Genomic DNA, 24,934 nt, shown 5'->3' with positions numbered 1-24,934 from the left:
GAAGAATGGGAGGAGAGCATCATTTCCAGTAAAGCCTGTCCTTGAAAAAATCTGAGGGGCGTAGGTTTATTAGCGGCCGTTCTCAACACAATTCTAGCAATTACCTTGGATTTAGAAATCCCCAGACGATCTGTAGCGGCGCGATATCTGACTTATCTTATTGTCAGTATACATGGGAAAGCCATATACTCGCTGGATGACAAAATTTATGTCATTCCAATACGGTTTAGGGACCACAGTATACAGGAATATTCAAATACACCATTTTCAGAAAAAGGCAAAAATAAGAAATTTATACTGCATACAAAAAACTGCATGATTTTTCAATGGATGCCTTGGATCATCAAGTTTCATATGATTCTAGTAACTTCTTTAGCTTTAAAACTGAGCCTGCCACAGCCTCTGAAAGACAGTAATGTCGGCCAAAGACGTGGGTGTCCTAGCAAAGTTGAAGAGGTTAAAGGTCAAGTGTAAATCAATTTACAAGGATTTATTGGCAGAATATGACAGAAATGGAATATAATATTCATAAGTATGTTTCCATTAGATTATGATAATCTGAGAATAAGAACTGTTATGTTTTCTTTACCTTAGAATGAGCTTTCAATATCTACACATAGCATGGATCCTCTTACATGGAGGCCACCATGTTGCACTGCCGTGTTTCTAAAGCAGCCCAGAATGGTCAAACCAAACACTGACTCTACATACAGCCTTTCGCAATTTGTACAAGTTTCACAGCCAGCATATGTTCTCCTACAGACTTGGAATATTTTCACTCTGAAAGCTTACTGCTACAAGCCACTAAATCAAATAGAATTGTATGTACATACATACATAGATGTATGCTAACCTTGTGCAAAAGTATCAGTGCATGTACACCTTGTGCAAAAGGGCAATGTGGAATATACACCAGCACTTTACAATACATAATGTGCAATTACATGAGCACTGGGGCGGCTGTTCAGCTCAGTTGGAAGAGCGTCCGCCCCATGTACTGAGGCTGTTAGTCCTCTGCAGCGGCTGCTGGTTGACTCCCGCCTGCGGCCCTTTGCTGCGTGTCATCCCCTCTCTCTTCACCCCCCTTTCCTGTCTACTCTGCAGCTGTACTATCAAATAAAGGCAAGAAAATCCCAAAAACATAACTTAAAAAAAATAAATAAATTACATGAGCACTTCAGCACCTGTCACTTCAACTCTTAGCACTTTAAGTGTTTTAACTTCTACGGTCTCCTTTTCTCCTGGTTTGTCTTGAGCAACGTCTCATAATCATTTATTGTACTGTTGTTTGTGTGTCTTTGTCAATTCCAAAACGTTTTTATTATTGATAATTATTTATTTCTTGTTTTACTTATTTTCTGTTGTAGTGAATTTTATGTACAATTGTAATTTGTGAAGTTTGTTATGTAACATCAACCTGCCGAGGGACTACAGATGAATACAGATACATGTAAATGTTCATTAATATGCAGTGTCCCTATTTTGAATAAAAGAAAAAAAATCCTACATACTGGTCCCTTGAACCAAATAAGGACATCAATGTGATAGTTTGGATTATTTGAAGTGGGGTTGTGTGAGGTATCCATACTCAGTGTTCTATCTGCAGTAGATGCCAGTCAACATGCCCCCCGTTGGGAGAGCAAGGAGTACCAGTACAGGAGATGAACTGAACTGCTGTGGACAGGGTCAGTAACAAAAGGTATTTCAGCCACTTAAAAAAAGGCAAACCTAAAACACAAAAACAAAATCAATGATCAGTTTAAGAATATGTTCTATTTAGAATGGGTCAGTCAGCCTTTTCTGACAGGAAACTGTTATTACATGAGCCAAATACTGCTCTCTCCCATTAGTCACCTCGCAGAACACAAGATTCGCTGGTGTATTGCTGCTTCAATCTGTTTAAAAGAATAGTTCAGATTCACAGAAGAACTACCAGACTGAGGCAGCAGTAGACCATGTTCTGTGAGGTAAAATCACTGATTTCACCTACAGAGTTTGGCTGGTTTGGAGAGAGCATTATTTGGCTTACATAATGGAGGTTTCTAATTAGAAAAGGCTTTCTAATGCAAAGTAAAGTAGTGCAAATATTCTAAATATACCGTACACTCAAACTAACACTGAATCTGTTCAGGTGGACTTCTTTTTAATGGTTACTAATACTTTTTGCTGCTGACACTGTCCACAGCTCCCCTGCTGCTGTCCTTCTCTGCCTCTAACAGGGGACATACCAGCCGCCATCGACTGACTGTCAATATGTACCTCATACAACCCCACATCAAATAATCCGAACTATGCCTTTAAGAGTTCTGAAGTTGAATGGTTTAAAGACAATCTGCGTTTTAACCCCCACCATCAGCCACTCCTGAAAATCACTGATCATGAGGCCCTGTATGCACACCATTACCCCCAAGACCTGAAGAGGAATGAGGCTCAAAGAGTTACATGAATCAAAGCAGACCTCTCTCACATTAGCAGGAGCCACTGAGCCCCACTGAGGGACTGTGCCACATTTCACCGGCAATGACATATGAAACATTTGTTTTCAGGAAGCTTTCTACAGAGGAAAAGCGTCTGTATGCCCACACCTGCTACCTCCTCCTGCATTATCACCTAAATTAATCAGCTGTGTTGATGCATTTCTGTTTGCATTTCAACGTACGGGCAGATTCTACACTATAATTATCACGCCTGCTCCCATGTGTGATTTTTTTTTTCCTCAATCAAATATAATTAGGGGCTCACAATGAGGCTGATTGGAGATAACAACTCTACTTTCTTCAGAAGATGCAGAGAATTTGAATCTGAAAATAGAGTTATGGCTGATGCCAGAAAGGGAGGGGAGAAGATTATTTTTCATTATCTTGTATCTCAGCACTTTAAAGATTGTGTGTTAAAATGTAGCTACCTTAAATTCAAAGATAGACATTTCATAGACAGTGAAATTTAATACAGTTTCCCATGCTTGTTTTGTTAGAGACTAGAGGCCTCAATAAATAAGAGATTCAGTACAAGAGAATAACCTTCCGAGAATCCCTCTTTGCATCCACAGAAGAAGAAAAAACATGTAAATCCACAGCACAAAGTCAAGCAGTTCAGTGTAATTAAAATAACATCCGTCAGGGATATGGAAATATCCCATGTCCCTGTGTCCAAATCTCTGGGTAATTGTGAGCACTTGTATAACCAAATGAGCTCAGAGTCACTCAGGGAGTTTGAGAAAGTCAGAACACGGTTGCCACAGAGTCATGCTGGAGGATCAGTACACTTTTCATGGCAACACTTCATTAAAGACAGAGGGGCTGTACGCGGGGCATCACACTGTGCACCAAACCAAGCTATTTTTACACCGACAGACACACAAGGGAAGCCGAGGCCATGTTTAATTTATGATGCTCGTCATGAAAAGGACTTCAGCTACACACTGGGGTGAAGAGGGGTGGGAGATTGTGGAAGGTGTCGAGAGAGCGGCAAGGATCATTCATAGATGATAAGTCAAATGAAGCTGTATTCAGACAGAGAGAGAGAGAGAGACTGTTGTTATGCACCACATTTGTGAGATTTGCTGCAGAGTAACTGACCGCAACGTGCCGTGACTTGTTTTGCATAGTGTAGCGCTGTTTTCTTTTTGGATTTTACTGGATTGTAAGGCAATATCAGTTTGTAATTTTTTTCTTTGGAAGAGCTGAAGCATGGTGCTATTTTACAAGATGAAAAATGCATGGTTTTTGTCCAAAACTGTATAGAATTCACTTAAAGTGGACAAGAACCCATTTTCACTCAGAAATTTTGAGGTGAAAGTCCAAGGGATAGATGATATGTAAAATGAAGCTTGAGATTGTTTTTATGCAGCATGTTTGTGAGATTTCTTGCTGAGTAACTGACCACAACTTGCCATGACTTGTTTTGCATAGTGTAGCACTGTTTAATTTGGGGATTTTACTGGATTTGATGGTGATATCAGTTTGCAACTAATTCTTTTAAATAGTTGAGGTGTGGTATTATTTGGATCTATACGAAACATGCATTTTTTTTTTTTTTTCCCCAAATGGGATTTGGTATCATGGGATTTGCTTAAAGTGGGTATGTTTGTAAATGGAACACTCTTGAGTACCCATAGAACCCATTTTCATTTTGATATCTTGAGGTGAGAGGTCAAGGATAAGGATAAGTCATATAAAGCTGTGTCAGACCCTTTTTCTGAACAAGTGAGACTGTTTTCATGCAGCATGTTTGTGAGATTTGCTGCAGAGTAACTGACCGCAACCTGCTGTGACTTGTTTTGCATAGAGTAGCGCTGTTTTCTTTTGGGATTTCACTGGATATCAGTTTGTAACTTTTTCTTTTGAAGAGTTGAAGCCTGGTACTATTTGGATCTAAATGAAAAATTTATGATTATCAGAGATATACCACATTTAACAACTGCAACAGTGTTCGAACTCAAAACTTTGCACTTTTCAACGATCAGAAGGCAAAAACTATGTGGCAAAAATGTGTTTTTACAACCTACTTTTTATTTTGACTCTGAAATACTGAAGTCAAATGATGCTCCAACAGCTGTTGCTGTAAGATAAACGCAAGATGGATGCATGTTGGGAGGCGTCCGTGAGAGCCACCACTGACTGTACTATACTGCATGCTAATGAATCGAGGAGTTAGAAGCCCTGCGGAGAGCCTAATGTTCTCTTCCAGATGGTCATACACAGGGACACATCACCTCAGCTCCTCATTTACTTTCTTCCAGTCAGACATTTATGCTCCCCAATTGTCTGAAAGATTTATGTGTGAAAATGCCAGGGCTCAGAGCGCTGAAGTTTTTTCCTCTTTCTTCCCTTCTTTTTCCCTCTCTGCAGGGGCTTCATATGCGAGGTTACCAACACCACCGCAGGCCCAGCAGGATCTCTTGGTACTCACCATGCCAGCACCACAGGGGAGCAGAGTGGCTTGCTGAGTTCCACACTTTAGTACAGGCATCCCAGCGAACGCTGTGGGCTTGCCCCAGGAATGCTTCCTGACCGCAGCCTCAGTCATTGACACTAACAGAGAGCAAGAGAGGGAGAGTGAAAAAGGAAATACAGTTATCAAGTCGGAAGAAACGAAGGTGTCACACACAGCCACACTGATGAACTGAAAGTCTTACTTTTTCTTTTGCTTGTCAAAGACAACTTCTGCACCATCATGGACAAAAATGACCCCGGTGGCACAAGACACATTTAAGTTTCCTGTATTTGTAACATCACACCATTGGCAATGGAAGATGAGTTCAAACCTTCTAATGTGTGTACCCTCAGGCTCAGGGTTATAAGGGCTTGCTTTTCCTTGAGTCCTAGTCATTTTACCTGAGGCTTAAAGGGATATTTCAGATTATCTGAAGTGGGGCTGTATCAGACACTTAGCCAGAGTCAGTAATATTAACTACAGTCGATGGAGGTCAGCATGCCCCCACTTTGGAGGAGACAGAAATACCAGCACGAAAGCTCATCAGTGTGGCCTACTGCTGTGGACAGGGTGAGCAGCAAAAGGTATTATGGCCACTTAAAAAAAGATCCACCTAAAAATATCAATATGAGTTTCAGAGGTGGTTCACTAAAATCACACAGTAACAAACAAACAAATTAGCAGATTGTTGCAGCAGTACGGACTGTTACTGTGTATGACTGTCAAAAGTACCCAAGTTAGTTTTCAACACCACACCACTACAGTGCTAATTACATCTCAGTGTGCATTCAAGGCCTTAGTTCAGTCTATATTTTCTTGCCTGGCATCTGTACCAGCACTGTGTGCAGCTTCCTAATTTGAAAAAGGAAAGAAAATCTTCTATTTTGTGTGCATAGGACATTTTTTCTTTTTCCCGAGTATTGTTTTTTATACTTGTATTGTATCAAAGTTTTAAATCATGGTATTGTGATAAATCTAGTCCTGTGTTTTGCAAGGTAAAATTACTGTCTAGTTCAGCACGAAAGCTCAATATTTGGCAGTTTCTTATCAGAGGAGGCTTTATGATGGCGAGGTAAAATGAAAATATTCTGAATACAGCATACACTTAAACTGATGTTGATTTTTTTTAGGTGGCTTACATACATTCTGCAGCTGAAAGTACCCACAGACTGTACATTGCGTAGCTTCCTTGCTCGTACTCCTGTCTGCGAGGGTGTGCTGACCTCCATCTACAACCCCACTTCAAATAATCCGAACTATCCCTTTAATGCTGCAGCAGGGAGGCAAGATATGGACAGGCTTGTTAGCTGCGTGAGTTAGTATGCGGGTGCCAGAGGGGATACAGGCCTGTGCGCGTACTGTATCTGGCGTGTGTGCGACTGTGTGTGTGTGCACCTGTAATCAAGTGGACTCATCAAGATCAAATGAGACAGAGAGGGAGACATTGTCCTGTTAAGATCCTAAGTTTAATCCTTACTGATGAGCCCGCATCATTCAAAGTATCAATCATCATCATACAACTAGATTGTATAACAGTACTTACTGCCTATCTGAATGCACACACCCACACAGAGCAGAGAGATAATACCCGTATATTTTAAGTAAACTCTCTTGATGACACAGAACTGGGCCGGGGCATGCTTAAACCCCAGCACACTCAGCAGTGGCTCTGTGCCACTTTGTCTCCACTAATCCTCTGTGATCAACTCATATGTGGAGAAAGGGGACGAGGCTTTTTGGCGGCCTCTTTCAGACAGACACTATGTAAGTAGGTAAGTACAGAACAGGACCAGGACGGTGGGGAAGTCCCATGAGCTCACTGTCTAGCCTGATAGCACAGCAGCTACGCCTACCTGCTCCAGCTAACACCAGGGAGTGTCTCCAAGGAGCTTTGTGGAGGTTCAGCTCGTGTGTATGTCACAAAATACAAAATATTACTTCAAGATTCCGGCCTTATTTAATTCCTCTAACCACTGAAATGCCAAACTTCAGATTCCACTTAGTGGTGAGAATATTTAAGGGTCACTGTGACACATTGATGAGTACAACCTTCCGGCAAATCGCCCACATCGAGTTCTTACATTCTTTGCTAATACTCTAACCTGAATCATTTCCTCTGGATGAAGCAAGACAAAGCGATTTTGTTTGGAAAGATAAAAACTGCAGCTCAGAAAGAAGCTGAGCTCTAAGAGTCACGCTGGTTCAGGCTTGCTCTGACCTCACAAGCTGTACATAAAAAAAAACTTAGGAAAAAAGTATTTATTCTTTCCCTGGACTAAATAAATAAAAGTCTAAAAATCAAATGCAACAGGTCACGTTTCCCCTACAAAAGCCAGTTTTATGAGACATTTCATAGATGAACAGCTGAAATTAATTCATTTTAATTAGTGAACCAATTTCATTATTGCACAGGCAAGATCCCAAAATCTGCCCACATTTTGAATGACTGAGATTGGTCGCTTGTAAATATGATGCGAATAAAATGGTAAATTGAGTTAAAGTCATCGATTTGGGTTCAAGCATTTTTGGCAGTAAAGAACCTGTTGATGCAAACGTATTTCCCTCTGGCCACAATAAATTGGATGATAATACAATTATTATATTACAGTTTATTATGAATGATTTTAAAACCTTACCAAATGCGGTCTAATCCTCATTAGTGTACTTTAACGACAAATGATCTGCTGTTATGACCTCATATGAAATGAGTGTGATAAAAGACTCTGCAAGTTTCATAATGAATCATCTTTAAAAGATTAGAACTCATCAAAAAACATTAAAAGTATGCAAACAAAAGACATCTGTTTGTTACAACAGTACTTTCCACTACTCTGTTTCCTCTTTCCACTATTTTTGGATCCATGTGAGTTGTGATCGGAAATAGAAATGTTTAAATTCATCACATTTCTCTGTGTAAAGAGTTGAATCTGCTTCAAGTGTATTCATCAGCTTGTGATGTGAAAAATATGTTATGTCTAATGCTGATCATCCTCTGAGCCCCCAGCAACAGTGAGGAAGTCTGGTTACAGGTTGTACTGGTGCACACATGAATCTAGACTGCCCTCTAGTGGTCAAGCTGTTTCTGTAGAACAGGGGTTTTCAAAGTCTGACCCTATTGGCCTCCCATCCCTCCACCACAGGGTAAATATCTGTATGTGAATGGATAGAGAAAAGTGTGAATGTTCCAGTAATATAAGTACCATTTTGATGGCACATTCTCAGTCTTAGTACTGTGAAAAGCTGCTGATGGTGAAACACTAAAAATATTCATGGTCTTTATAACACCTTAGGATGGCAAATATTAAGTGCATTTTCCTTAACTGATAGTTGAAAACACTAACAATCATTTTATCATTAATAATCAATAAGATACAAAAAGCAAGTTTTTAAAGATAATTTTTTTTTATTTTAATTGTTCTCTTTTTTTCTCATTTTAAGAGTAAATTTCCTTATTCAACACACAACTGTGCCAGACAAAACAATGAAGCCAAAGTGAGCTATAGATTAATCAATGATGAATACAATTTTAAGTGGCTCAGTTCTTAACAGCAGTAAATCGATTAGTGATTAATCATTAACATTCCTATGACTCCTGTTGTTATAATTCCTTGCAGTGGTGGAAAAACTGTTCAGATCCTTCATTTAAAAGTACTGATACCACACTGTGAAAATAATCAACTACAAGTCCTGCATTCAAAACCCAACACAAGGAAAAGTATTAGAAAAAGTAATTATTGTACAATAAAATGGTCCCTGACAGAGTTTTACTATTATATATTATGTTTTTGGATTAATATTACTGCTGCATTAATGTGTATGATGCATTTTACTGTTGTAGATGTTTGAGGTATTCATCTTAGTCTTTAAGATTTATAGCATTCCTGTCCTGTGAGAACCACATAAAACTAAAATTTAACTTTTCATGAGATCAGAAAAACAGCCCTGTTTTCATCTTAGTGACTGTGATTAATTTAGTTTAAGAAGTAGAAGAATTTTCTCAACTTACAAATTAACATTTGATCCTTCAGTTAGCTACTTCTGAAAAGTAAAGGTAGTTTGTAACTAAAGCTGTCAGACAAATATAATGTTTGACTCTGAGATGTAGTTGAGCAGCCGCTGATTTCTTGCCTTTCTGCTAACTGGGGGATAAAATCATCTCTTAAGTTTTGGCAAGTTACAGTCCCCATTATATGGTGTTTGTAAACGGAAACTATGCTGTTACCATGGAGTCAGTTAGCTAAAGTTAGAGGTGGGCTACAGGTTGAGCCACTGTTTAAGTCTACATTTGTTTATATTTTGGCAAACTACTGCCATTAACAATATGCCGAATTAGAAATGTGCTGTTCAAGATTGCAAGGTACCGATAAATGTAAAGAAAACTGCTGATGATCTACTGTGATATTGACGAAAACCTAAAAACATTAGCTAAGATTTTCAGGCAAGTGTTTTCTATCACTTCCACGCGGATTTCCGGACGTTTATTGGCGGAAATGATGCCTCCAGAAATCGTAAGTCACACTGAATTGAAAATATGTGCTTGTATCCAGATTTGACCGGGATATGACTCCGCTAATTGGCGGTACAGGTTTTAAAGTTGGCCTACCTTAACTGTCTCCATGAGCTGTGTCACATCTACTGTTGTTGCTTCAACGACTGACCGATGATAAACGGACCAAATCAGTGTCCAGACAAACAACTGGCTCAACTTCCTGTTACTTTAAAATGTCCTCCTGCATTTTTCGGGTTCGGATTTGGGTTAGATTATAGTTTAATGAGGCAGAAATTACTGATTGTGGTTAAGGATAAGATTGGGGACAGGTTGAGATTAGGGGAAACGCATATCGACAGGGAAAAACACACCTGTCCATGTCCCCTCTCATTAGTGTCTCTGCTGCCGCTCTCCTGCGCCCCCTGCAGGCCGCACCTCAGCTGAAACACCCCTGCTGCAGACTGAGAAACACGTGTTCACAGTGTAGGTTTAGTAACCTAAACACATTCTTTAAGATCATCAACATTTAAAAAAAAAATAAATAAATAAAATAAAATAAAAATATGACCAAGCACAGGTGTGCTTAATTTAATATGCATATTATTATTTTATTAGGCTGGTAACAAAACTGATACAACTGATAACCCATGCTTGGAATTGATAGGCTAGCCTACATTTGCAATAAAAATTGCAATAAAAATTTAGAAATAACCAATGGTGGAATATTATTTTTAGGTATGTGTACTTTAGTATTTCCACTCCACTACATTCCAGATATTCTACTTTATTCTGGAGTCTGCACTACTTTATACTCTGTAAGAGTCTGTGACACTAAATGGAACCGAACATGGACCATTATCATTTGTAAAATGAGTTGCACCTTTATCGGCTGCAACATTAAATAATCAATATATTACACAGGCAATCAGATACAAATAAAACATTGATCCTGATCATTGTAAAAATGCTGATAGTCAGCCAGACCAATAATCCAACCTTTTGTCACTAAATTGTATTCTCTTTGCTCTTATCTAACATTGTTGCATTATGATTATTTTGAGGCTTAGGAGTTATAAAGTCTTTATTTGTTCATCTCAGATTCAGTCTTAGGTCTTTGTACCTTCTTCACACTGAGAATGCAACAATCGGCGGAGGTATGCAGCCTGATAGGTGTTATACATAGCAGCTGATCTATGATGCCTGCAAGGGTAACAGTGAAAGTGACAGGAACAGTCACTGAGGCCTGTCAGTCAGTCAGTTCTGCTGGCAGTGGGACAACAGACAGAGCAGGTGGAGAGGAGAGATAGCTCACATACCAACATGCCACAGTGGAGCACAAAGCCGCCTGTGTCGGTTTGGGCGGCACGTAACTACTTCCTCTTCTTTTGGCCTTACAGTAAAAGAGGATGTTTGTTGTGAGCTAAACTAATAAAATGCAACTCACTGATGATAATTTAGGTATAACAAACTTTTCCTCTCTTTAAAATACAATGAAGTGTCTAAAATAACTAAAATATTTTTTAAAAAAATGCTCTATCACTTGACTCTTTTCCCTCTGACAGATACTGATCAGAGGTTTACTTACTCTGGAAAAATGTGTCAAAATATACTAATCAATACGAAAATATTCTGTTTACAGGCCACACAAATGAGATAATAGATTGAAATGCATGCTGAGAATGAATCCAGGGTGTGATCAAGTCAGCAGAAAGCATAAAGCAGGTCAGGGCTTGGTTACAACTCTGGCAGACGAAGTGGCACTTCAGTAATTCAGAGATGACACACCTATGTGTAGATCTAATTGCACAATAAAAAATAATAATTTAATCAGTTACTCTTATCAGTTTGAACACACTACACTGCCACACCAGTGAAATACTAGTGACTGTTAGATGTGGCAAGCTTCCGATATCATCTAGAAAGTTATGTTCTAGTACAAAAAAAGGAAAGCTGAGTTGATTCAAGCACTCCTGCTGTGTTCTCTACAAATTCTATAGCACAGCACCTGGTGTTAACTCCAATTCAGAGAAATATCTTTCAAATTGACCTTAATTTTCACAGCAGTAGGTGACCTTAACTGCAAATTACAGAAAAGAGCAAATCTATTTGTCTCTAAAAGCCGGCAGCAGTGATAAAATGTTTTTCAGACAGCCGGCCGCCTGCTCATAAATGTGCAGCAGAGGTGTTGCATGAAGGCTAAACCAGGAGGTGAGAAAACAGGTTGCACCGGTTCTCTCACCATCACATCAGATAAAGGTGCTGAAGCTGAGCCAGAACACTGGTGCCTCAATTTGTGATTTCAAATGACACAAGGACCTACACTTGAGAACAAAACAAATGACGTATACAAAATCCATGAAAGGATTTACAGACTTGTGAATTGTAGGTAACATAGAGACAGTGTATGATCAAACACTTATTAGTATAAGGGCCAGGCAAAAGGAAAACAATGAGGAGAAGGATGTTTTTTGTTTTTGAATTTCAGAATAAGGTCTAAACATCAAGAATAAATTAAAGAGTAAAGTCAAAATGTCGAAAATAAAGTTGAAATGTCAAGAATAAAGTCGAAATGTCGAGAATAAAGTGGAAATACCACACTGAGAGCATAGTCAAAATGTTGAGAATAAAGTTGAAATGTTGAGGATAAAGTTGAAATGGTATTTTGACTTTGACTTTGACTCTCAACATTTCAACTTTATTCTCAAAATGCTTGGCACTAATACGGAAAGTTTGACTTTATTCTTGAAATGCAAAATAAATTAAAAATATCTTCCTCCTTTGATTTGTTTTGCTGTGTCTGGCCCAGATACAGACAGACCCATAGTGACACTACACGCAGCTGCTGTGTGACAAAGCTCATCAGTTTTGACATGTGCGTCACTATGCAGCCATGCAAACCACGTTTCAGATTCTTATCATCTTGTGGCCACTGACTGTGTGCTTTGAGTTGTAATGTATGTTCTAACAGTGCAGGACTATATTTTAATTTATATAATGTAATACATCCTCTAATTATGATGCAAAACCCTATAACCTGTTATAACAAACTGTACTGAGCTAATAGGTTCATGCAGTTGATGTTAAAGGAATAGTTCACCCCTAAATCCCAAATACACATTTTTCCTCTTACCTGTGGTGCTATTTATCCATCTAGATTGTTTTGGTGCCAGTCGCTGAGGTTTGGCGATATCAACAGTAGAGATGTCTGCCCTCTCTCGAATATAATAGAACTAGATGGCACTTGGCTTGTGGTGCCAAAGCAGCAAATAAACAGAGAAAAACTCCACAGCAGTGTCTCTTTCTGGAAATCAAAATGTATTTTCTGCTGCTCTAAGCACCACAAGCCAAGTGCTGTCTACTTCAGAAAGACATCTCTACTGCTGACTTCTCTAAACTCGGCAACAAACGAAAACAATCTAGACGGGTAAAAAGCACTATGAAGCAAACAGGTAAAAGAAAAATATTTATTTTTGACTTTGCTTGAACTATTCCTTTGAGTACTCATAAATGTGAATATTAACCAGTGATTGCTTAAAGTTCTTGTGTTCAGACAAAGTCAGACAAAGAAAATTACAATGAATTTTAGGGAAATGAAAGCTTTAACTGTGACATTTAAAAGAATCTAAAAGGAGAAGTAAGCAGGGAACAAGCCTCACAGCGGTGTCACTGTGACAAAGAATAACATTTGAAAGCAGACAGTGACGCACAAAAGACCCGTAGACCTGTAGATCAACCTATTAAAATGACAAAATAACTCATCTTTGCCTCTTAAAAGTAACAACATTTAATTTACAAAAACCACAGCTACAGTGAGAGAGTCAGTGAACATCCAAAAAGTTCTTGATTGCCAGTTTGATGAGAAAAACACTTCATATGGCTGTACAATATAAGTAACACGTAGATGCAAGTGTGGGCATGACAGTCAGTGTATTCAAGTCATGTCAGGCACTCTGGTTAGAATAGCTTAGTGCTGTAAATGATAATGTATACATGTGTGGTTAAGCTGCTTCCCAAACGTTTTATAAAGTCTTCATCAATCATGTACTTTATCAATCCTTTAAAGATAGTATCTGAAGTGAATCAGATGAGATGTAAAATTTGCAGGTGATGCCTCAGTCCCTGAGCAGCCCCAGCCTCCTCAGGGCCTCGCGACGGTCATCTCCATTTTCTGAACGAGGGCAGATCAGTACACTGATGCCTTGTGATCGAGGCAGCTTCTGAGAGTCTCCGTGGGGCTGAAAGGCAGGCAGGGACCTCCGTAAGTCCGGCTCTTTGCTGGTGGCTTGGCCCAGCTGTGAACCCTCTGCCTTAGCACCTGAAAACTCTTTCGCATTCCCCAGAGAGGCTGGGCGTGGACGAGTGTTGCGCAACTGGCTGGGGCTCTGCTTGCCGCTGATGCCCTGGCTGGTCTCACTGGCATCTACACTGGCCATATAGCTGCTTAGTCCGAGGCCTGAGCGCTCAAGGGTGGCTGATTTGGTCTTGGGTGGGGTTAGCTGCTTGATCAGGGCAGGAGGGGTACGAGGAGGGGTATTCATTGTGGCCTCTGAAAGATCTGACAGCACAGGTCCATCACTGAAAGCAGGAGGTGCTGGGACGATATCAGGGGGCAGGACTGCAGGCACTGTAGGAGGACCTGATGGTGACACAGCCGCAGGAGACTGAGGAGGGATGAAGGCAGGAGAGGGGCTGTTGAGACGGGTGTAGGATGGTGTCATGGGTGGTGTATGTGGAGCTGGAGGGCTGATTGGAGACGAAGGAGCTGCCCATGACCTTCTGGTTTTGGGAGAAAGCTTAGGGCTCAGGGAAGGGCCTGAATCTGCCTCCTCACTTTTAAGCAGGCCAAGCTTTCGGAGGGCCTCAAGGCGGACCCTCTGGGGGTCCAACAACAGCCGGTCACCGTTAGTGGGCACATAATGTCCTGAGCTGCCATCAGCTGCTGCTGCCTTGTGTGACTTCAGAATAATGTTGGCGGGAAGCTTCTTGGGCTTCGGGGCAACAGCAGGCGGACTTTTGGGCTCAGTGGCCTCAGGAAGAGGAATCATTTGAGGACCAGAGCTGACGGTGACTGGACTTAGTTCTGGGGGCTTGTTTGGAGGCTCCGCAGTCACAGGGGGGCTCACTGAAGCCCCCTTCTTCACTGAGGCTCTCTGGCGTAGCTGCTCCAAGTCAACAGTCGCAGGCTTGTTGTTGGATACTGCTGCAGATGAAAGAAGGTCTTTTGCCGTCAGTAGCTGTGGGGGAGGAGGAGGGGTTGGTTCATCCCTGAAGTCTGAGGGTGGAGGGATCAGACCCAGATCTATCTCAGGGGCCATGGTAGACTGATCGGGGCCAAGACTGGAACTTGAGACGATCTTTATATTACCATCTTCATCCTTGGCTACACACAGCTCCTCAGTCTGAGCAGCTGATGGGTGGACTGATTCAGGAACCGGAGGATTGGGTAGAGTCGTTAGGTTCACTGATGTGTCGAGATCTCTCATGTTGGCTGCAGAGGCCAGAGAGGACTGTGGTTCTGAGGGTTGATTCAGAGCTTGATGCTCAGCTTTGTCTGATATCTGGTCTCTTCCGGACTCATCAGACTTGAAACTGGAAATGTCTAAGAAAAAAAAGCATGTTTGCTACAGTTAGTGTTGCAGATATTGGCATTATATAATGTGCAAGAGTACAAAAATAGAAGTTTTTGGAGAACTGAAGTTAAAAAAAATCTACAACTTCTTCTGTGCACACAAAAGGTTTATTTCTCCCAAGTTTTGCTCACACATTTGTTAAAATCCATGTTAGTGAGTATTTATCTTTGCCAAGACAATACATCTACCTGACAGGTGTGGCATATAGAGATGCTGTTCAACAGCATGATTATTGTACAGGCGTGTCTTGGACTGGTCACAATAAAAGGTTACTCTAAAATCTACAGTTTTATCTTGAAAAAACATACATGATATATATTTGGCACTGAACTAGGGCTATTTCACATACTACAGACACCTTTTTCCCAGGAGGGCAAAGTCATGACCAACCTTACTCTGCCTCCAATTGTCTTACCCCGATATTCTTACCACAACTCTAACCAAGCTCTCTTCATGTCTAAATCTAACCAACCCAACCAACAAAGGCAACAAGTACTATCGAATCAGAGGCAGAGTAGGGCAAGTCATGACTTAACCCTCCCGAGAAAGAAAATTTGTACCTGTAATTCTATGCGAAACAGCCATATTTAAGTGCCTAATACATGTGTTTTTTTTCCAAGGTCATCAAGGGGTGCAATGCAGAGCCACTGTCTCTACTACTTGATTTTGATTGAAATTTGTGCTTATTACATGAACTTTTACCATGAGCTGAGAGAAGCATCATTAAGTGATTTGTGATGAAGTGTTTGCTGCTTTAGTGCAGGTATCGACTGGTCCAGCCACACAGCACCTGTTTTCACCTGATGAAAGTGACTTGCGCCACTTAGCAGAATAGGGCAGCATAAACAAAACCTTCAAAAGTGTTTTGTTTATGTGTGAAAAATTTAGAAAAATGTCATCGGCTTCCATTTTATTTTAAATTACATGATGTATTTCAAATTAATGTCCCTTCCATCCTCCTTGGGATCTGCACCAAAGTCACTATTATGGATTTTACCAAAGTTTTTAACAAAATTTGAGAGAAAAGGAAAACGTTTTTCATTTCAACTCATGAAAAATGGGACCAAAAACAAGTGTTGTGTTGTTGTATTCTTGTTGTCCATTTGACCAACTAAGAAAGCATACAAAACAGAAGATTTCATGAAATGAACGTACCATTTACTCTCATCTGTCCCATTTTTTCTGCCTGTAACACAAGATCTGGTTCATCATTGGATAAGCCGCTGTCCTCCTGCACCTCCAGTGCTTCGATTGTTTCCTCCAGGTACATGAGACACGCTCTCTCTTCTGCAGATAAGTGCTCCATACTGTCTTCACTCTGCACACCAAACAAGAGACTGTGAAATGTACTACAGATATGAAAAAAGCAGATCCATTTCTCAACTCCTCAGCAGTCTCTGTCCTCTATTTAATCCGAAACACAGCCCTGAGAGACAGGACAGGAACAATAGGTCAAAGTTGTTTAGTGTTCAAACAGCTGCAAAGGAGTGACTAATTATACCATTCCTGTCCTGTTCTCAGCTATCTTTCATTCGATATTAGCCTGTCAGAAGGATTTATTTCAGGTGACTGCAGGTGTCTGTGAACAGCCTGAGATCTTCTCTCCTCTGGTCATCTTTAAAGAAAACGTTCTCTGTTTCTCAGGCCTCTCTCTGAACAAACACAAGCGTACTGCACCTCAAACAGGTTCACTTCCTCTGATCATCTCTCATATTGACTGTAAATGTCCACGCAGACGTCATTACAACCTGATACACAAATCTCAGTTCTTTACTTCCCCATTCCAGCAACAGACAGAAGATATGTATATAGCAATGTTTATTCATGTAGGTAGAGCTGCAACGATTCATTGATTAGTTGTCAAGTATTAAAGCTGAGGTAGGCAGTTTAGCAAAAGTTCCATAATAACCTTTCAGTATTTGTAATTCAAGTGGTCTGAGAGAAAACTAGACTTTTACTCCGCTTCTTGGTTCTGTTTTCATGCTTCAGAAACTCTAACCTGTGACGGGAGGCTTTGGCCAATCACAGGTTGGTAAAATAGTTGACTGTTGAGCTTCATTCCCAGTTTGTCACTTTAACTTGGTGGCTCCATCTGAACATGGTCGCAAAGCCACAACTATCTTTCTCCAGAATCACATGCTATACCTATAAAGTAATCCCCAACTATTCTGATAATCAATTCATCAGTTTGAGTAATTTCTTTTAGGTGAAAAAAAGTCAAAATTATCTAATTCCATCTTTCTAAATGTGGATATTTTCTGGTTCCTGCACTCCTCTATGACTGGGTTGCGCCAGCAATTTAATCTAAGATTATTTCTAATCAGTGTTTAGCAAAACTAGGCTTAAAATGAGTACATGCAGATTCAAAACTGAGGGGCACTCTCTTGCATAATCAACAATTAATCCCTCTTTAGTAAACTCAAGTCTATTCATGTTTATTTGATGCTCTATTGTTAAAATAAAATTTGGAGCAATCTGCCACAAGAATTTCCCTCAGAATTGATAAACTTCTATCTTATCTTGAGGTAAAATGAAATTAAATAGAGTTTAATCAATATAGACGCTTATGAAAAGAAATTTGAGTGCTGTCGGGTCCTAGTAAGCATTGCTCTGTATTCCTTAACAAAACCTTTCATGTTTGCTAGCTAGCTAAAAATCTGAATTGTTACATTGTTTACAAGATAGATAAAAAAATTGCAGAATGTTATATTGTTTGCTAGCTAACTAAATAGTTAGCCTTGTTAGCCTACTCAAGATGGCTAGGGAGAGAAGCTGTAATTTCCCCTCCTGAGAGAAAAGCTTGTTGGTCGAATTGAGGGAGCAATACAGCTGAATAATATAAGATTAAAAACAGACAACAGCACAGTAAGGGATAGATAGGACTGCCACTACTACCAGACTGTTTTAATGCATCGACAGCAGTACAAGAAAGAAGAAATGCATCTTAAAATTCAAATGTGTTCAGTCTGTCTCTTAACTTTCTTTGAGGAACTGGATTATTTTGCTTAAACGGTCTCAAAAAGGTGACCATTCTAAAAGTTAAAGCTTCTCCAGTGAAAGTTTAAAGTAAATACTGGATCACAATTTGAACTGAAGTTTAAAGTTTTGGTGTTTTATAGACCAAACAACTAATTGGTCAATCAAGAAACTGACTGACAGTTTAATTGACAATGAAAATAATCATTAGCTGCAGCCTTTCACATAGGCCTGACTAAAGTAGTGTACCAGTAAAGTGTGTCTGTTTGTTGAGTTATGCAACATACAGATGAGCAAAGTGGGACAGAGACGAGGAAATCTACAGCAGCACTCACATAGGCAGAGTTCATGCTGATTACACTGTCGCAGCTCCCGGCACTGTCCATATTACTCAAGGATTCCATGGCAACGCCGCCTGGCCACGTGTCACTCTTCGGCATTGCACAAGGAAGAGGAGGAGGGCACGACCTGGGCTCCACGGTCCTCTTTTGATTGTGTAAATATCGCCAAGAATCAATCTGAGGAAGAATCTGAGAGGTCAAGGAGAAAATATAAGAGGAGGAAAAAAAGGAAACTGGATTTAGATGTGTGGCACCACCATCTCCACAACCCAAAATTTATCAGATCCAAAGACTCAACTACAAGCAGTAAACATGAGATAGAGCCTTTTTAGTTTCAGACTAAAAGTAGTTCACAAAATTAGTTTGTAAAACATCACAGCAACAACTATTAATGTCTAATCGTTCCATTAGTGTGATAAATGAATAGCATAAATTACAACTGATAGCTAAATGATCCTCATAATGTAATCGCTGTCCTATTTAAGATGAAATGTGCCGTCACAGTCAGCGTGATATATTAAACATAGCCAGTTATGCTAATGGAGTCATTACAGAAATTAATGGATGAATTTGTAAACGTTTTTATTTACACATTAGACATAGCCTGGATTGATATGCAGTCCATAGACTGTTGGGCTTTTGTTATGTTAAAGGGTGGGTGCACATTTTTTAACAATGTTCAGGTGTCCATATGAACACTGGACACACTGAGACAGGCTTTTTTTCTGCTGCTATCTTTGATCCTGTTCACACCAGCAATTAAAACAAATCCTTAAATCTTTAGTGTTGGGGGACAAAATCCACAGTTCTCATTTTATGCAGGAATGTATCTCAAAGTTTATCTGAAGCTAATTAAGGCTCAACAGTCAGAGTTAGTGAAATGAAGCCGATGACTTCCAAAGTCTTTTTTAGTTAAAAATTCTCTCTTTGTGCTTCTGCAGACAGAACTACAGCCAAAGTATAGGAACGAAAAAGGGGATATTGTATTAAAAAGTAATATATGGAAGACTTTGCACAAAGTGAACGTGACTGTGGATTTTGTCTTTCATTACTTACATTAAAAGAAAACTTTTTAAATAGCCTGAATGAACAGGAATCAAAACTTGTTTCAGTCCTATGGGCATAATTGGTTTGACAGACATGAAAAATTGTGAACTTATCCTTTAATATTAAGTCCATAGATTATTGAGCTTTGTTAAGTTAATGTCAAGTTTGATCATTTTTGTAAAACATTCACAATTATAGACCTCCTTCCACAAATACATATTGATCTCATCTGTCTCAGATGTGCCACAGTTGATAACCAGAATGGATTTTTAGTTTAATATTTACTTTTATTCGTTCATTAGTTTCATTTTAGGAAACTGTTCAGTTTTAGCCTTTTTAGTAAGATATTCATGAGGAAAAAAAGACATTAAAGTTATTAAAACGTTGTAAGTTATTAGCTTTGGAATTTATTTTACATTAAAGTGACACTATGTGATATATCAAGTCTTCCTCTTGCAATTTAAAAGTTGAATTCACAAGTAATAAAACACACCCTTCTTCATCTCAGTACTACTCGGTCTGGTATGACCAGAAGTTTATGGTAGCCAATCTCTTGATAGATACTGCTGTAAAAGTCATTACCGACTCAGTGAGTTAACTGACTTTATGACTCTTCTCTGCTTGTGCTACTGTTAAACTGTGTTTTAGTGTTATCCTCTGTCACTTTTGTCCACGATAGCTGCCACTCAGCAAAAGTTATATTGCCTCATTTTAATGGGTAATACTGTACATTATCATCTGAAACAGCTATTTCGATAATCGATTAAAGGACCAGTGTGTGAGATGTAGTGCCATCTAGCGGCGAGCTTCAAACACCTCGTCTCTCCTCTCGAGTGTGTGGGAGAACCTATGGTGGCTGATAACCAATGCAAAATGTGAAAGACCCCCTCTAGAGGGTTTGTTTGGTTTGTCCACTCTGGGCTACTGTAAAAATAAGAAGTTTTTCCATTTACGCCATATTTTGCCAAACAAATGCCAAACGTCCCTCAGTTCCAGCTTCTCAAATGTGAGGATTTGAGGCTTTTCTTTGTCTTATATGTTAGTGAACTGAATGATTGGAGAGTTTGACAAAACAATATTTGAATACTTCACCTAGAGATGCAGGAAAAATAGTAGGATAAATTGATTGTTCATGAAAATAAATGTGAGAGTGATAAAACATCAACAAATTTCCATTATTATTGATGCAGCTTTAATGATGTATTAAAGTAAAGTTGCAGAGGCAGGCAGTAATAAAGTACATGTATTTGAGTATTTGACTTGTACCGCACTACATTTGAAAGACAAATATTGTTGTTTTGACTCCACAATATTCATATCAAGGTTGCCGTTACTTGTTAAAATCAAGTATATGGTCCTGTGTGAATCCACTGTTGATGCTGTTACTATTTGTTAGTTTGAGAAAATGCTGTGTTAACATTACTGACTGAAGCTCTTTCAGATAGATACCACAATCCAGGAATAAATGGGCCCTGGGTCTACAGTAAATTATTAACGACAATAATACTGATAGGCTTTGTGGCATATTCTACAAGCTTTTTATTCAACAGGTTATACAAGCAACTCAGAGCATTATGTAGGTTGTTTCAGAGTCATTAGGTCCATTAGGTCCTGTAAATGCACTGTGGTAACACCACAGCAATGCCTTGACATTAAAAAGAACTCAGCACTCAGGTTATGCTCTCCTTATAACCAGAAATCACATCTTGATGCCTTCAGCAGTATTTATTGGTATTCCAGTCACTATGATCCGGTAATCAAGAGACAAATGCTCATGTTTGTCTGTGAGTACGCATGAGATACTTCACGTCATGTATAATCTGTGTACAGACAGCTGATATACCGTGTTATGTTGCAGCACCGCGCTGAATACTTGTGTTTCCAGCCTGTTATCATGTCTACTGTATATTACTACTGACGGGTCAGGCATGAGGAAAGCGTGCCAGCCAAAAACTACAAGAGTTATTACTGGCTCCTCATCCGTCAAAGGGATTTTCAAAATCCTCACTAATAGACGGCCGATTTAGAAACAAATAGGGCAGTAAATTATTTCATAAGCCCACAGAGAAAAGACCACTTAAAGCAGAGTTCTTACCTCCTTACTTTCCCTTTTAAGTGCTTAAAGTGCATTAGTAAGTGCCAGAAGCAAATACCATCAACAATGAGCCACGGCTGAGGCATGAAGGGATAATATTTGATCAGCTCAGGTTCAGACTGCAGAGGATTTCAGCTAAATAGGTCACACAAACCAAACGTATACATTATCCCAGGACAAAAGCTTTACAACCTGTTATATGGCTTGTTCATCACATAGCCGCAGCTGCACAATCGGGTTCAGGTGTGTTCAGTGGAAGCAGAGCAAAGCTAACGTTATTGTTCTCTTATCTCAGAGAACATTTGATTAAACATATAAGAACCGAAGTGTCCCCTTTATGAGTCAGTGTCACTGTTTGTCTGTGAATTAGCCGCCAAAATGACACGATGAGGTCTAATGCTGCACAAAGGCTGTGAGTTATGATGGCAATTACTGTGACACGAGGTTCCTCTGAGGACGAGACACACGAAGACAGTCATTCACCATAAACTATATGTCCCAGTACAAGACAGGTCAAATTTCTATTACGTGTGAACCAAGAAGTGTCGAGAGAAAAAAAATGGGTCAAAGTGTGAGCAGCAGCTTCTGAGAGGCTTCTTGTAACCGACGTTTCATGACAGCAGCTGAAGGAGAAACATTTATCAGTACAAATGCAAGATAATAATATATTTATTTATTCTTATAGATATGTGAAGTCATGTCATCTGTATCTTTTTTGTCTGTGAAGCTGAGAGTTTTAGTGAAAAAAACACGTGATTGCTTTTTAAAAGCCGATTTAAAATTAATCAAATATGACAACTTTCATGTCAAAAAATTACATATAACAGCAGAGTTTTGGACTTTGGGAAATTAAATGTATGGAAAGTGAAGTGGAATTGACAGGTAACTGAGGGAATAAAACATAATTGTAAAAACTTAGAGATTTAGAGAGATTTTCAAAATTTATGACTTTTGAGTTAATATAACAAATGACTTGTCACTTCCAAGTATCATCTGGCCGAGTTCCCTTTGATATTGTGATGTACTAATTCCCTAAACTTTTTGGCTCTCAGTTTTCTTTGTCAGGTCTTTTAATTTGAAGGGAATTTTTACAGTCCCAAAGATAACAAGACAAGAAAAAAAAGAATGTGAAAATATGTCAAATGAACAACATATTTTTTTTCTTTCATATCATTTGATCATCATCGCTAAAAATCTCCATCATATCTAATATATTACTTCTTCCTAAAATAATAAGTAATAATAAGTTTTTAACTTATTTTAAGAAAATAAGACTTTAAATATTCAAGTTACAAGAAAATAATGACCTTTACCAAATGATTTGGTAAACTGGTAGATTTTGTGACCACTCTGGTGCAAGGATTATTTTCATTATGATTAATCTGTCAAAGTGACGTCTTCAAATTGCTTCTTCTTTCCAACCAACAATCCAGACTCTTAATTTACTGACATAAATGTCAAAGAAGAGCAGCAGATCCTCAGATTTAAGATGTTAGAACCAACTAATGTTTTTGCTTGAAAAGTGACTTAAAAAATTAATCGATGATCAAAATGGTTGGCAACTTATTTTCTTTCGAACTATTAAGTTAGACAATTAATGACTGCAGCTCTATACCGCTCAGAAATATCTTGGGATATATCCCAGGTTGGACAGCACTCATCCAGAGCTCAGGCTGAGGGCAATGACATTTGGGTCTTATTGACACGAAGACACAGAGAGGACAGCTGGTGAAAAACCTGATCACCAACACCCACATTCACATGTTTTCTGGAAACAAGAAACTAGTTGACAAAACAGCCACTGGTGAAAGCTTTAATAGCTGCTAATTACCGTCCCTCCCATTAGTCCATTCAGATCAGCAGAGCGAGAGACAAATGTCCAAACTGAGCAGCCAACACCTCTAAAACCTGAACCAAGCTACAACAAACCTGTAGGGTTACAAAACTCACTACACCCACAGCTGAGTCAGGATTTAATAGTGACAGGAATGTCACTTTGCTTGCTTCCATGTCTTTAAGACAAGTCTTTAAATTGAGCCGAGCGCTCTGGTGTGACTGGGCGTTGAGTTACAGCTCGGAAGATAAAACTACTTTAAACTATGAAAGGGGAGGATGAGCTCCAGGTCTTTAATGTGTTTACTGTGAGAACAGCTGCACAGTTTTATGAGCCAGATTTACAGTCCAAGAAATCATCATTTACACTCTATCATGACAAATTATAGAGCGCTAGTAAAGAAAAAAAGGGATCCAAAAATGTGAAGTATGTGTTCAAGGGCAGCCAGAGAACTGGTTTAATGATTAACAGTAAACAAAAGTTCATAGTGAACACCAGGTTGAGCAAGAGAAATATTTCATTAATGTTTAGCTTGGCACCTTGTCCCACTAAAGATGACTATTATTGACATTTATGTGCAAATATTTGTACTTTCTCAGACTCACCCAACCATCAGATATTCAATGATTAAACACTTGTGATCAGTTTATCATCAGATGAAATATAGGCTTTATCATCATGGACATTGGATCATATTGTGGGAATATTTCTGACACCAGCAGAAGTGTTTTGCTGAACTTCACCTGTCTGTTCCTCCATTTCAACTCTCCCTGACTCAAACTGCAGATAACTGACGCAGGATGACACCATCTGTGCAAATAAGGTCGTTCATACTCATAAAACCCTCATCAGCTGCGGGAGGAAATAACATAAAGGGAATAAAAGTTTAACCAGAGGTCAGAGTTTGTCATCAGCCAGTTTAAACATGTTCAGACAAACACTGATGTGAGTTTTTAAACATCTCACAAACTTTTTCCTCATAGCGTGAATAAAGAAGAAACTCGCGGTAACTTAAAGCAGCGTGATTTCCTGATAACTCACCGGAGATGTGAGAGAGATGTTGGAGAAATGAAGTCCAGCTGTGCGTGTTTTCAGTTTTTCTCAGTCCATGTGAGCAGCGGTGCAGCTCTCTCTTCTCCTGCAGCTGCTCTCTTCTGTTCTTCGAAGTAAAACTACACCAGAAGTGACTGCCTGAACCAGGTGAGGAAATATTTGCAGGTGCAGGTGAACCAATTAGCTTCCGCACAGGTTGGGGCGTGTGGCCAATCAGTGAGCGGCTGCTCGCGACGTTTCCAAGGAGGAGCCAATGGGATAACAGCGGGCAAACAGACACAACCCAGGTGGAATAAAATCTACTTTTATTCTCCACAGCAAGAAAAAGTAGAAAATTTGACAGTCATATTAAATATATATGAGTCACAGGCTTGATGTAAGGTGTGTAAAGATTTAGAATAATAACAGAGGTGTTTACATTTGTTTGCGTTTTGAGAATTTAAGTTATTTTCTCGTTTATTCAATAAAACCAAGAATCTACAGTTTGTCGAAGACCGTGACTGAAAAAAGAATTGACAAAAAATAAAATATGAC

General features: G+C 39.3%; 1 protein-coding gene across 3 annotated transcripts; it reads right to left on the bottom strand.

The window, feature by feature from the left end:
* Positions 1-13,184: 13,184 nt before the first annotated feature.
* LOC146324956 (specifically androgen-regulated gene protein-like) lies at positions 13,185-24,545 on the bottom strand. 3 transcript variants are annotated; one of them, XM_084720673.1, is made up of 4 exons: positions 24,389-24,545; positions 18,366-18,560; positions 16,210-16,372; positions 13,185-15,023 (listed from the first exon to the last, which is right to left on the bottom strand). In XM_084720673.1, exons 2-4 carry the CDS (start codon positions 18,468-18,470, stop codon positions 13,537-13,539), a joined length of 1,755 nt encoding a protein of 584 aa, XP_084576799.1. In that variant the 5' UTR covers positions 18,471-18,560; positions 24,389-24,545; the 3' UTR covers positions 13,185-13,536. The 3 variants fall into 3 exon arrangements, with proteins under 3 accessions (XP_084576799.1, XP_084576802.1, XP_084576801.1); XM_084720676.1 differs by lacking the exon at positions 18,366-18,560 and having other exon boundaries at positions 24,389-24,538; XM_084720675.1 differs by lacking the exon at positions 24,389-24,545 and having other exon boundaries at positions 16,210-16,391; positions 18,366-18,505.
* Between the last annotated feature and the right edge of the window lie 389 nt (positions 24,546-24,934).

This window comes from Lutjanus erythropterus, chromosome 6 (genome assembly GCF_056507025.1).
Source record: "Lutjanus erythropterus isolate fLutEry1 chromosome 6, fLutEry1.hap2, whole genome shotgun sequence".
NCBI lineage: Eukaryota > Metazoa > Chordata > Actinopteri > Lutjaniformes > Lutjanidae > Lutjanus > Lutjanus erythropterus.
Note: the sequence above shows the minus strand (reverse complement) of the source record. Positions and strands in the feature narration are given on the sequence as shown.